We start from the raw sequence: 15,363 nt of genomic DNA, 5'->3' as shown, positions 1-15,363 counted from the left end.
ATCACCGGAGGCAAACGGGTAGTCTAAATGCTGGGCCAAACAGTATACTGATCATAAGCAACGCTAACTTAGGATGTTTGGAATTTTTCTAATGGTCATCCGGTGCTTTGTCTCGGTCAAACCGAGTACGATGAAGTGAGCTGCCAAATATTTTTCATCGATGTGTGTGAGTACATATTTTCATAGTGTGTTATTACAGAGAACGAAAAAGGAACTCAACCTGACGTCGTCGACTGAAATGACGATTTACGATTCCAAGCTGGTTTTGCCTTACATGGCCCCAATTGTTTTAGAACTATTTTCACTACGGCATTATTGGAGTTGTGGCGTCTCCACGATACTTCAAATTAATGTTCGATACTGGATCATCGATTTTGTGGGTACCAAGTAAGAGGATCGTGCAAGAGCAACCGATGCTTCGGACTTCGTACAATCCTTTCGCTTCGATATCACACATAATCACGTATAAACCGGTTTCTCTTTGATATGGGGATTTACAAGGCTGATGGTGATATCTTTGCGGATTTTGCACAAGTAAGTGAGTGTTTTCCAATACCAGTTGTCAGATTAACGGTCGATCGCACAGAATTTTCTGCGATGGACACCACAAAAGGCGACAAGGGGCAACAGTACACAACTGACGGGCTCTTTGGGCATTCGATGATGCAGTATCATGCACAACTACAGGCAACCCCATTGCACCATATGTTCTCCCAAGATGTCATTTCACGGCGCGTGTTTACCTTCATCATTAAAAAGTAAGTAAGATTTCAACGAGTTCTTCGGATAAATTTCCAGTAATGTTCTAAAACCAAACGCAATCAATTTGATTTTCTGGAACTAAACAAATGGCTGAGGTTTAGGTTGCTTTTTATTTGAAAGCTTCCCAGACACAGTAAAATATTTCACTGATTCAACCTTTCTGTGGTTGAGAATTTTGATGTCCAAAAGCGCTGTCGCTTGTCACATAAACCGACACATTGCAATTCAGGGAAAAGTAGACTAGCCTCAAAATCACAGAGACTCACAGCACATGAGGCTACCTCAGACAGCAGTATTTTATAAACCTCTGGGAGCGCTTTAATAGACCGCAACCTAAGGTCCAGCAAGTAAGCGGAGTCTAATGTGAAATGACGCTAAACGTTTCTAAGTGACGAGACCTTCATTGGTGAGTATGACTGGATATTTTCTCCAGTTTAGCTTAGAAAGTAGCATTCGAAAATATGGACGAATAGCTGCTGTCTGCCAGGCAGGTCGCTGTACGAGCAAACCGGATCATATAGGGTGTGGCGCATTTCTCTCCGAGGAGCAAATCATGGAAGATGTTCTTTTCAATCGGACATCCCCGCTGAAGTTTCTTGTTGTCACACAGTGGTGCGACCAAGCTGACAAGAGCTTTTGATTATTTAGTAGGGTACATTCATAGTATCAGGAACAAAATTTGCGTTTATAAAAAGAGAAACTCTAGAGAAAAATATTCATTCCGCTTTTGGGGCAAGGTAGACAACATTTTCGTCTGCCCAACGAATGGAACGCTTGGGAACAAGCGTTGGCAAACAAATAGTTCTCCAGGTAGCATGCTACTCATTTGTTTGCTGAAATCCAGTTGGTTTAGTCGACCCCCAAACCACATCTTTGACTGGGCGTTCAAACGTCAGTGATTATACTTTTTAGGACAGCACAATCTTGAGTCTTGTGAAGACAATAATCTATTTGGCCATCAGCCGGTAGTTGCAGAAGCCTCCCTGAGACATTCGTTTCATTCTAGCTTCAATGTAATCCCTTGTCCAAAAACGCGCCACTTGCGCAAAAACATTGTTCGTTTATGTGTCATTCTGCGCGTAAATGTGCTCGAGAAAATTCCCCTAACAATGGGGTGCTTGGCAGATTGGACCCAGTCTCTTTAGGACCACCGGTGACCACGGTTCTACCTGGTGTGTATCGCACCAAGCAAGCATTGTTCATCGGAAGCCCATCAAACTAGTTTTCTGGTCATTTTGAAGTTTGGCCTGACTGAAATGTCGCTTGAGGTTCCAGGTATCTCCACGAAGCTCCATTCTTTACAATGTTTTAACCCTATATTGGTCCAAAAATGTTGTCATTTTCCAGCTCTCTTAGAGGAAGGTAAAAATCCGGGTTTCACTATCCACTCGGGAGGAAATTTTGCCTCATGCAACATGAATGGTATCATGAATGAAAATATTGAATATTGTTGATTACGTTCTAGGTAAAATCATACTGTATTAGAGGACTTGAAATTAATATTGACAAGATAGAATAATAATCGTTGTAAAATAAATTCTAGTGCTTGTGTTCAGTAATAGGTAGCATTACACAGAATCTCTTTTCAAAAATATGCATCAAGTTTTGGAAATGAAAGTTACGCCAAAAATCTTGCAGACCTTTTGTTTGAAAAATTTTCTCGAAAAAGCAGAAAAAAATTGGGTCATTGCTTTGCACTTTCCCTGAAAGTGCTCAGTATATGACGCAGAAATGCCGTTTCCGGTTTCAACTCACAGGGGTCCGGGTTTATTTTATTGTCGCTGTTCGATTTAGAGATGGGACATCGGTGACCGTCATATTTGCAATAGTCCGGGAGAAGTGAACTACCTTTCTATAATCTAGAACACCGGAAGGAAAGACGAATGGATAATCAAGATAATATGGTGAGTCCGAAGAGACGAAGTTCAATGTTTTAAGTTCTTCCAATCCAGTTTTTTCATCAGCAGTCACGTGAAGTACTTTCAATTCCTTGGCATCAACACGAGGATTTCCGTACCCAGATCACAAGTGGAAGGGTATAACCTCGGAAGCCTTCTTGAGTATATTTTCTGGACTAACTGAAATAAAACTGAAAAAAGCCTTTTTAGGAACCTTTTGAGTCGTTGGTGCAATGTCACACCGAACTGGACTACGACTTGCCTTAGTCCTCTGTTCGAAGCGAACATGTAGAGCAATGTACAAATGGACGTATAATTCTTGAAAGCCATTACAACTTCGGTTAATTAACTATGTAGACAGACCAACATTTTCTTTTCGGATGGGTCTAAATCAAATGCTTCAAAAAGCTCCAAATTTCTCGTTGCTGAGTTAGAGCCAAGAATCGTGAACGAGGAGCAACCGTTTGAGATTTCGTCCACATGCACCATGTCCGGTCCGTCTCCTAATTTTGAAACTGGATTTATGGACCAAAAATTTCTGCACCTATTCAGAAAGTTACCAGTTGCAAAAAGCCTACTACTAGCTGAAGTGTAGGGTGATCGAACCGTCATTTTCCATAGCTCCCAGTACTACGAAGACGTGATTGAAGGGTTTCTTTAAGTGCTTCACTTCAACGGTTATCCATCTTCCGATGAATAACGTGAATTGGTGAACCAGTTCCACTTTAAATGGCCACGCCGAAATGTCATGATAGCTGGGGTGATGCTGGTCGCTCACCCCGACAGGATAGAATTCTCAGGGGGGAAGGCGTAGAATGTTCATCGACGAACGTTGCGGTAACATCTGAAATCAACCAAATGTGATTTCATTTTGCCCGTTATTCTCACACCAGCTGTCCATTAATGAGAAATGGTCCTACGCAAATCTAGGCTTCTGACGATATGTGGTCATATTATTCTCCAAGTTTTTCGCTCTGCTCTGCTCTAATAAATTTGCATAGTCCCTATATCACAAGAGCGAAGACAACGTTCGTCTAACTGACAGAAAAACTGGATGTCATTTGATCCATGGCGCTTCTAAAACCTCCAGGTACCATCAGAAAACAACTTTGTACTCCGCACTGTTTGAACCTAGATAGTCCTGGCTTTTCGAATTTTGGACCAGATACTCTTCGGCCAACTTCCTTATCTTCCGTAACCGTCAAGATGAATTATTCGTCGACAGAAACGAATTCTTTCATCTAGGGCATTCGTTTGATGCCCAGACACCGTGAAACAGGAAGAAACTGCGGGAAATGGCACGAAACCAGGTCACCTCAAACTAGACTGCGGCTATTGAACGGACAAGGTTGGGTTTCGAAACCACAGTTAGCCATTTCAACCCCTAACTTTCACCTTAATTTGCGCTCATAATGTAATATGGATGAAGCAACAATGCGCACAAAACATGATGGAAAAAGAGCTAGAAGTAGTTTAATAATTAGTGTAAAAATTTGTAAATATTATGGGGTTGCTTGTATGTGATAGTAAACGGGCAAACGTTGGATTACGCAACAGGGGTTAGCCGAGCTCATTAAACATTTCATCATTGGTTTTCGGATTGGTGCGACACAGTCGGACGCTGAGGTTTTATAGTAGTTTGGTTTCTCTACCTCGATGATTTTATTGTCTAGTAATGCTCCGCTTCTAGGTACGGCGCGGTTTCCCTTGCTCTTAATCTGCACCGCCACTTGCGTTCATTATAGAAATGGGCCTATTTTCGATTCACCACGGAAAAATTCTCTTTCCCATGTCTGTTTAGGCTCATTCGTAACAACATTCTATAACTGCCACGCTCATTCAGGATGACGCAATCTATTAACTGGCTCCAGAAGGATGTGTGTTGGGCTGATGATCAGAAAAGCTTAGGCAGTGCACAAGGACAATAAATCGCTTGGGTTTGCCGTTCTTAGCATGATACATTCTACATCATTCAGTGGGTGTAGCCTGGTGACGTCACGGATCACAACTGATTTCACTTAGCCCATATAGTTTGGACGTTTCAAGGAAGAATCTAGGGAATTTTACTCCGCCACAGTAGTGTTTTTGGCGCTTCACGGTACGCCTTCCTCAACGCTGATCGAAAGGCCGTCGACGATGTGCTAGGCGAAACTGCCTCCCCTAACGAACTGAGATCACACCGGCAAGCTAGACGCCCTAATATCATAGCTCCATAAAAGCGAAGCCAGCTGAAATATCGCTGTCTGCCGTTCCGTGTTACGAAGACTATCACAAAGCATGGAAAGCTGAAGAGAGGTCTTGCTGAGGATTCCTTTTTTTAATTGAGAATGGACCACGGATCAGATATGAGCATCTATTTATTTGGAGGACCCTTGGATGTCCAGTGGGTCACTGAAACTGGTCCGCTTCTACAGGTTTCAAACCCGAGTGTGACTCAGCTTCACGGATTGTTTCACGTGACGAAAGACGGAGAGTGTGAGAAATAGTGGTAATGCAATTTCAGAAGTTAAGTTCTTGTTTTGCCATGCATATTGCAACTGAAACTCTTCATTATTCATTGAAAATACTTGATCACACGCATGTCTTAGTATCCGACAGGGTAAATCCTAACGACTCTGCAGTTCGAGGGACGCAGTGGGTTTCTTTTTTTCAGTATCACATTGGAAGATGGCACCGTCCTAGTATCGGACCGGTCAGCATTGACTGACACCGGGCGTACAAACCATATCTACCGAAATCAATTGTGAACAATCTTTTTACCGGTGTCTGGAAACAATTGCACTTGGGCAATCACGTGGTACGATGAGACACGAGGAGGCGAATGCCAACACTACTGGTGAATATTGAAGGCCTTCCACTAAAATGGGAACCAAACCAATATATTTCGCTGGTGAGAACCGAGTTTTGACGATTTTTGGCCTTGTAGTTACCACGTCATATTTCACAGGAGAAAGATTCCTACCTTGCTTTTCCGTCATTGAATCACCCGCGTCCTAAGCGTGGCAAAGTTTGAGGAATGTTCTGGTGGACGTCCAGGTCAACAAGCGTTTAGATGCTCGCCCGTACAGTTATTCTGCTTCGCACATATTAGTCTTTTTCTAGCCACTTTTGTCAGACAGCTGCATGTTTCGTAGGTACATTTGTAGCGTTCCTTCTCATTGGACAATCTGACATTGTCTTCGTTTTGTCAAACCAGCTCGAAATAGGACTGTGTCGGTTACGGTTTGAAGGTGTGGACCTACATAACATACAATACAATCATTGGCCTCTAGTTCCTGCGGCATTTCACCGTGGTACTCGACGTAGATATTGAACAAGTGGGATTCGCCGAACCGATTTGACATTCTTTACTCTAGAATTCACGTTTACAACATTTTGATGCTTTCCTCACAGATTTGTGTTTCCAAGTTCCATTGGTGATTTTTCTAGTAAAACGTAGCAATTTCTGACAAACGAGTCCTTTTATGCGACATGTGGCAGGGATTTCCCACGACGGAGGGATTGGAATGAACTTTCACGGAGCCGACTGAAAACGCGTAACTTATGGGACGCGTTTGACGTGATATCCTTGTAGCCTGGACGAGTCGACGCAATACGCTGTAAGGCAACGGACACACCAGGTTAATTCAGACAGCAGCACGTGTAGTTACAGCAAGCATAATGCACAGATCGTATAGGAAAGCAGAGCGACCGCGTTGCGAACACACGCAAATTCGATACCGGAGCCCGAACCCGAACCGGAACAACGGGTAGAGGTCACGTAAAGTAGAGTAAGAAAAACAGGTTACGGTCACTCGGGAGAGGGGTTTGTCCAATCAGACTAATCCTTCCTGTCCGGCGCTCGCGGTGACTCGTCCGGGATACCTGTAAGCGAGAGACAGGGAGAGGTGCACACGTAATGTCATGTTATAAACATGTGTAAGCAGGAACAGTCAAGATTCAATTACGTTAAACTGCATGAATACTGTCCTCATTGCTTAGAAGGAGTGTTCGTGTCGGATGTACTGATCTGAACGTTATGACAGACAGGTTGGAGATAGGAGGGCGTAGGCGGCTGGGTGTCAGGACGGGAATAAGTGTAGAGCTTTTACTGATTTTAATGTTCATACTGTACATCCACATGCGGTTCAGAAGGGTCCCGAATGACATGGGTGTAGTCTGGCCTCTTACTTGCGATAAAATAAGGTCCCTACCACATGCGGTGGAATTTTGTGGGCGCACCCGGTGGTGCTTGTACGCCTAAACTGCGCGGTTCGGCAAAAATAGACGATGTCGTGAAGTTAAAAAACAAGCATCACGAAAATTTTCTATTATCCCGGAACGGAATACTTCTGAATGTTTCATTGAGTTAACTCAAAATCGATCTTCAGACAAACCATACATCCACAATGATGCACCATTTGCTATGATTTGGACTAGTGTGTGATGGCATTGTAACTGTTCAGAATTTTCGGGAAGGGTAAGATTGGTGGTCGTTGGCTTGTCCGCTGAGCAGGGCAATTTGATCGCAAACGTTTCATCACCAATCAAGGTGACATCTTGCCTCGTGCCACCGTATGCCAAACCTTCTGCGTTTTCCAAGTTGAATTTGTGGCATTCTTGGTCCTCGTGCATAGTCTCCTGCTAGTTTGTCCGACGAAGCTGGGCAATCAAATGGCCCAGCTCATAGAACAAGCCAACGACCACCATTTGCGCTACCTGAGCTACCAACATTTTCCCCTATAGAAATGTCTGACTAGACATTTCCCCGGGGAATCTATTGCTGGTTACTATGTGTGTTTAGCAAAAGATGCAGTACATTTTGATAACAATGAATTAACGCATAAATAAAGATTGGCAACCTCCTCATATCGATTCATAATTCGTAGTTCCTAATTGAAAAGAACCTAATTCGATCCTATCCTGCCCGGCATCGGATAGATTCCAGGTGGGTCTCTCTCAGTTCTTAAGGTCACAGTAGCTTGTTTTGGAAAACTGAGGCACATTGTGAGGTTTTGTCGAACAAAGTTTTGCGTTTTGTGATCACTACCACACGTGATTAAAATATGCGCTCACGTTCGAATTACGGTTAGCCTCGTGATGTGGATGGTGCTTGCTTTGATAAGCCATGTCTACATGGCAGTTTCGCGCACGAACGTGCAAATGTAAATAAGCCCTACTGGAGGTTGGCTTACACGACCCTTCACATCAGAGTTTGGGAGAGTATGATAGACAGATATAGGAACGGAAATCACTAATCGCACCGTTTGGGCACAACATCCGATTAATGAAATTTAATCACACAGCCTGAAATGTACTATGTTTTCGTTCGTCTCACGAATGTGATACAAATCCGTTTGTGCTGTAAACTAAACCCCACAGGATGGTACTTAGTTAACAAAATCTATCTTCGATCAATACTCGATTGATTGATAAATTTCTTTGGACTGTATAGGCAGCCTAGGAAGTGCTGGCTGTTTTTCTGGCATATGCAGATAGAAAACCCTTCACAGAAGCATGTTTCCGCATTATTTATAAGACATTAAAAAGTCGGGAATCATGTTATGAACTCTTTATTGCTAATGTACTGGAAAGCTGTACTGCGAGCTCCACGCGAGAGCATCTCGGTTTCATTTGTGTTTAATGGACGCCGGTACATCCAGCGGGCGCAAGATTTTGCGGTGGAAACTTGTAGGATAACTGCAGGCAGCAGACAGTGGTGTTCAAATCATTCAGGCGTACTTCCGGTGACAACAACTCACATAAATGTCCGCCCAGTTATTGAATTCTTGTGGGTAGCTGCGGTCGTTTCCTTCACTTTCCTCACGTCAAACGGTGCTCACGATATGAACGGCTATGATAAAGCTATATGTGAAGTGAATCCGCGAACCGAGACATGGAGTTGTTTACTTCATTCGACAAAGGCAGGTTGTTTTTCACAGGAATTAAGGGTCCGGCATGTGTGATTTCCGACAAATTTAACCACTCCGTATGCCCGGGGGCTTTGTTGTACAGTAACCAATTTAAAAGGTGGATTAAGCGCCAAATGTACCACGAATCACTTTCACATGCGAGCATAACTGCAAGTTCCGTTGGTATGGCAACACTATAAATTCAAAAACACTTGGTTGGCTCATTAGTAGCTTGTCACCAAACAAGTTGCCCCATTTTGGAAAGAATACCCCTCCTTAAGACAGAAACTTTAATATCAAAGCCGTTGACATTACATATGCTTTCGGAAGTCCAAGGAATCCATACTCAATTCCAGTGTGACGGACGATGGCTTATACTATATACCGAATGACGCAACTGTAGCTATGGAAGAAACGTGGCTCGGTTCCATGTGTAATGTGTCCGCCTCAATGTCACTCAAATGACAAGTGACAGGTACTTTCTGTCTGGTAGTGTGTTCAATAAAATTACCCGTAATGGTTTCCAATCAATTGAAAAAGGTTTGGAACCGATTGAGGAGTTATCGTTTCAGAAGAGGTTGATAAACAATCGGTAGTTTTTTTTATTGGGGCAACGTTTCGCTTTTGACGCAAAAGCTTTGTCAGGCCAGGGGAACAGGTCATCAAATTGGCCAGGTTATAAGAGAGACGGGGAAACAATCGGCAAGGGCTCTTCAGATAATCGCAACTTGGCGACATCCACACTTGACCTGATGAAGCTTTTGTGTCAGAGGTGAAACGATGGACAAATAAAAACTACCGATTGTTCACCAAGCGCTTCTGAAACGAAACGTTATCTGTAGTTCCGTAGTTCTTCAACTGTCCTCGGTCGGTGGACTGGGTCGAAGTAAGTTTCCTAAGAGTCCGCCAGGTGGAATTTCCGGGGCTATATAACTTTTTCGTTGATATTGTTATCCGAAAGGCATATTCATAAAATATCATAAACGAGAGATTCAGTCGAGTCTCCCATGAAACCAAATTCATTTGCAAATGATTATGTGTGGGTTCAAGTAGAACATAAGTTTGAGGGAAACCCGGGGACTGCGCCTACCTGAAGAGCACTCAGGAATCGCAAAACCGGTCTTGGGCTGCAGAAGAATTTTTAAAAACATTGTGAGTTGCAGCCCTTATGAAAGAATATTCATCAAGTTTTCAACTTTCCTACCAACATTTTTGTGCAAGTTTCCAAAAGCAAAACGGTTTTCGTTGAACGTAGTCGTTCCCTGAGCGTTTTCCATACTCCGTTATGATGTCAAACTGCGCTACCCGAACTCCACTTAATTCAGAGTACAGCTTTCGTGATTCGTGCATCGTTTCTGGGTGACAATACTATATGACACACTTGATTTGTCTTAAAACGAATCACTTTCTTTGCTGTCGTTTTTTTAACGATTACAATTCTCCGTGGTTATTTACAATTCACTTGACAAGAGTGGAAAGTGTTAACAACTCTGATTGTGAGCGAAAACGAATGGCCGTTTTGGCAAGCCTTTTAGTGTGATTCCACACACTCAAAATGTACGGTAATTACTTTTTCAGCGCCTATGAACAATCCAGTCTACAATAATTTATTTGGCCAGTTTATCAGTCTACCTCAGCTCTCCTCTATACTGACCGCATGACCACCGAATCTTAGAATGTGAAATTTTTGTCAATCTCCCAAGTAAACGGAAGTGTTTAGAACAAGTTATTAGTACAGCTGAAGGAAGTGCCCTAAGCCAAATTAACGGCATTCGAAAACGTACCATTCCGGCGTTGTACCTTTTCCGTGCGTTAATTAAGAAGCCATATTCGAAGGAACGGCTGTTCCAGACCATTCCAGGTGACAGTCACTAGAGGAGCGCCACTTCGCACGTGGTGGCCCAGCTGGGCTATAAGCCAACATTCCCGCAGGCCAATTTTGTGGCGGGCATATTTGCTAGACGTTTTCTGGCCACGACGCGTTTTAGAGTCTGCCACCGTGCGTCGCATGTTTAAAGATTCATAAGCTTCAGTTCACGACAAGGTGTACTTTCACGGACACAATGACGTGTAAATTCCACCACATATTTTGACCCATTGATGTCGCATCTACATTTTTGGTCACTGAAGTTATTTCCAGCTTGGATTGTGAAGTAAACTAAAATGGAATTCCTCTCTGGACTTTTCTTATGTTCTGCTGCACCATATCCGTTGATATAGCCCACAGCAATCGACGCAAACCAGGTTGCGCGTGCCCCAATCGGCAATGAGGTAGGTTATTCTATCCTTGAAATATATACTACTTAAATGCATCCGGTATTGTAAAATTAGCGAGGATCATGAGAAGCACTCCCAGTATCAGCTGTGGGTTCCATGGCAATAACCACACCAGATCAACTGAGACCTCGGGTTGACTAATAGTAGTGAATCCATGTCTCGGCGCTTGGGGGCTCCTGTAACAAATCAATATTTTCCCTCAAACATTTATACTTGTATGATTTTTAAAGTCAGACTAAAATCTAGGCTTATAATGCAAGTGTGTGTCGCACGGTTCAACAGTTTACTTGTAATTGTTGTAGTGGCCCCCGGAGGTCATCGGAGAATGGCCGCCTGCCACCCGGTCTGGTAGTTTACTGAATCCCAATTTTCAATATCCCATCGTCACCAGCCTTTCAGTTTTTTAGTACATTCGTTTGTTGTGGTAACCGTGACACTGGCAATTTCGCTCCGCAGTATGTGATGAGAATACACTTTGGTGACTGCTTTTTAGCACGGCAAGGAACTCAGTGTTCCATTCTGTGAAAAATAGACAGCACGGCCTACATTCGCATGACCATTGATAGTGTTGGAATATTTAATCAGGCATCGCTGAATTCTACCAATAACAAAATGCAGGTCCTTCTTTAAAGGCAATGCAGGTGTATGTTCCGATGTCCCTGGAGGTACCAGTGGCCAAGTTCTGTCTGTGCCGTCTACGGTCAGGACTGCGGGCACTCTATAACTACGGACTGAGCACAGAACCGGGCTAGGATGACCGCAAGAGCCGACCGGATCTCCTGGTTCCATATTTTATCAACAAAGATATAGTGAGGGGTGCAATTAAGATATATCTCCGTGGGGTAGAAAACAATAGGATAAGATGGCCTTGTTTAAAGACTGCTTCGGTGGCCGAAGGTGAACTCGAGGTTGGTATGACAGTCACGTGGTCCTAACATCTGACTAGTCAGCCGCATCGACCTGCGCAAATCACTTCTGTGTAAAGGGGATAAGGTTGATTAGACCGTATGCCAATAATTTCTGCAAAGGTCATCTACGTCCTGAGGGATATCGTCAACACCGTAGATGAGTATGAAACATGTTGCTGATGTTCCACGACCGGTTAACAACTAGCGGATGGCCTTAAGTTGGACAGACTTAAAATTACCAGTAGGTTTTATCCTATATTTGAAATCACTCTATGTTGAAAAGCCACGAAAAGCTACAGGGCTGCATGGAGCGCTCTTCTGTTGTCCTCATAGCAACAGAGAAATGTTGTAGACAGATGGTCTGCAGACTTCATTTTTCTCAGGTGTATTTTACCGTGTGCTCAACGGCATTGCCAAACGAATATTACAACGGACTGATGGTGTTTCTGATGTGACAACAGGCGCTGATGAGAAACCCGGAGTTTTCCGTGTGGAAGCAAGCATGACATCTATGTTCAGCGTCCGTCTCATCGCGCCTATGCATATATCGATACTTCGGCACTGTTATGTATGTAATATCCGGTTGGTCTCATATTCAACCATGTCCTGAGACCCAAGATATTTGGAGGCTTGATGCCATGGATGTTTCTAAACCTTAGACAAAAGTCATTAGAACGATGTTCGATCTGCGATAAACATTCTGACAAATGAATTCAGGAATTCGAGGGTGGCCTGTCCCACAAAATGTTTCAGTTTGGATGCACTGAGTTTCAACGAACATCGTGAAAAAATCGCTATTACAGAAGGAGAATTCATCATGCGGAATTAACACTGTGTTACAACTGCTATTTCGGGGAACGAACTCGGCAATTAATCTTCACCATCTTTGCATCTATATTGACAGCATCAGAGGGCACTTAAGGAGAATCTCTGCGGAATTTCACAAATTAATATTATATTCGTTCGAATCTAAAACCCTGTGTTACACTGCTATTTCGGGGAACGAACTCGGCAATTAATCTTCACCATCTTTGCATCTATATTGACAGCATCAGAGGGCACTTAAGGAGAATCTCTGCGGAATTTCACAAATTAATATTATATTCGTTCGAATCTAAAACCATATAAATGCCCGGTAGTCAAGTTTTTAGATTTCTGTCCCTATTTAGGGGCCACACCCGGTATTTTCGGAACCACGCATTTCCTCGACGCTGATGTTGCCCCGGGTGAACATGTATACACTCGTCCAAAGCCATCACCGATGGGAAAGAGGGTGACAACTGCACTAGTGGCTTCTTCGAGGTGGATGTTTTGGGCCCTGTCGGCGAAGTCCAGTCAGTCTAATCATGTTATTTAACCCCTCGCAGCACAACTCCAAGTTGGCTTTTCGAGAGGTGATGCGAACTTCGAGCGGAAGTCCATTGACAACAAGTTAATGCTCTAGCGATTCTTTGAATGACAATGTTTGGATGGTGCCGGCTGGAAACTTGAATACCGCCCTGGTTCTGTGGCATAGTTATATTTTACATCTCATTGGTTTCACAACTGCAGGCGAGGTCGTTGTCAAGTGGACTATGTTCAGTTTCAGGTCTCCCAGTAGTCGAAAATGTGGGACACCTGCTAGTCGCATCTAGCTAGAGGCAGTTCGAGAAGTACAACACCGGCCATCACCGATTTTGGACGCCAATTTATAGCTGACACTGTATCAGAGGGACCAACCAGTGCGGCTGCCTTCTGATCAGATTAAATTCAACCAAATTAAGTCTTCACACCGATTTTGACGCCAATTTATAGCTGACACTGTATCAGAGGGACCAACCAGTGCGGCTGCCTTCTGATCAGATTAAATTCAACCAAATTAAGTCTTCAGTTTGAACTGTTTGGAGCTGTGAGTTCAGCCTATCGGTTGAGAGGCAAAAATACTGTTAGTAAAATGGAGCAAAAATTCGGTCATGACGTCCGTGTAGATTCCAACACCTTCCATAGTGATGACAGCACAGCAGGTCGACAAACTGCAATCGCAGGATCTGGTTACAAGTAAAGATAGATCCTAATGCAATTCACCTGGATCAACGCGGCTTTCCCCTTAGAAATCCGGGCTTTAATTTCATTACCAAGCTTCAGGTTTATGACTTATTTTACCAAAACCGTCCGTGAAGCGCAGGCTTTCCCGACAGTTTAGCCGAACAGTTAGCGTTCCATTCTAAAGCCCATATGAGGTTCGATTGCACTGAAGTGATTGGCTGAATATGTATCCATTGGAATGCCGCTGACCTGATGGATGGCCTTCACGATGGCGGAACTACTCTGAGTGGTTGGTTTTCAACTATAACCAGGGCATGTTTTCACCAACACGTCGACATTTAATCCGCTAATTTTTGTGAGCAAGTTTGCACACAGGTTTTCACCCAACTGAGAAAATCTTTGTCAAGATTGGTGCGCCTCTTCTGACATCTGAGATTTATTGGGACATTGCATGGTGACTCCCTTTTGACCATACCGACGATTTTTGGTGGGAGCGAGCAAACAGTCCACAGTGAGTTTGATTTCCTCCAAGATATTCCTGATGTAATTCTGTGGTAAAATTGAAGTCACTGGTAAACGAGCTGTTTTGAAGATCATACTGATCTCCAAGGACACCTTTCTCCAGCGCTTCATGCATCAGATTTCGATGATTATGAAAGCCATAATACGGAACGCTGCTCATGGTAATCTCTTGTCAGTATTTGGGCCGTCATAAGGATTATTTTTACACCATTCCAAAGTTGTCCAGCGGCTTTCAAACTCTTCATTGCGAATGGCAACAGGGCAATATCCCATTGATCCTTGTTGGGTCCTTCATTTTGGATTCCTCCGGAGCAAATCTGCAAACATGCCTGCAGTTGTAAGTGAACCAAACACGTCTTTATGGTAGGTTGGATCAGGTGAGTCAGACAGCTCAAATCCACCTCACATTGGCAATTGAGTTGTACAAACTGATTTTGCCTGAACATGTTGTAAACAAGATGCATAGGATTAAATCTAACGACAGTGTTAACTGCAGAACCTTTGTAATGTGCTGTTTTTTGGATTCATCCAAACTGCTGGGAGAAACATGTTTCATTGTGACCAATCCTCTGAACGTATGTTGATAGTTTTGTGGATGACGTACCAAACAAGATACGTTAGGTGACCTTGAAACAGGAATTCACCTTGCAATTGCAAAACAGAGGAAGCAGAACAAGAACGGCTATCATACCGCCGAGAAAAATAAACTAATTACAAACACCACTGGCAAATATTTGATAGCGTAAACCAAGAGATATCGGACTAAATGGCCTATAACTGGCTATCAGTTAACTAAAAATTAGTTTACTTCACTTAAATAGTTCAAGAAGCCCCAAGCCAATGTTTTCAATTCTGAAAGATAGTCTTACTCAATTACTTCTGGGTCGTCGATCTAGGTAATTTTTGGAGGTGCACACGGATAGGCGAAGTGTCTGCTAAATCCTTCGTGCGTTGTCCGCTATCTCATGCACGTAAGAGGTAATGAGAAATACCCTGCGTACTTGGGATGCGTGATTTTTTCCTTGGTTCGAATTGCGCCTAAGCCAAGTAAAATGTCCATTCTGTTTCACACACATCTTG

The 15,363-nt window shown here is 43.3% G+C and overlaps 1 protein-coding gene across 1 annotated transcript; it reads left to right on the top strand.

Annotated features, from left to right (window-relative positions):
- Positions 1 to 486: 486 nt before the first annotated feature.
- T265_10429 (hypothetical protein) lies at positions 487 to 5,407 on the top strand (the record flags this gene model as incomplete). Its single annotated transcript, XM_009176798.1, has 2 exons — positions 487 to 758; positions 5,314 to 5,407. The coding sequence occupies 2 exons, from the start codon at positions 487 to 489 to the stop codon at positions 5,405 to 5,407; spliced, it is 366 nt and encodes a 121-aa protein (XP_009175062.1).
- Positions 5,408 to 15,363: the final 9,956 nt, after the last annotated feature.

The sequence above is a fragment of the Opisthorchis viverrini genome (assembly GCF_000715545.1).
Source record: "Opisthorchis viverrini unplaced genomic scaffold opera_v5_361, whole genome shotgun sequence".
NCBI lineage: Eukaryota > Metazoa > Platyhelminthes > Trematoda > Opisthorchiida > Opisthorchiidae > Opisthorchis > Opisthorchis viverrini.
The sequence above is the reverse complement of the archived record's forward strand: the minus strand, read 5'-3'. Positions and strand labels throughout refer to the sequence as shown.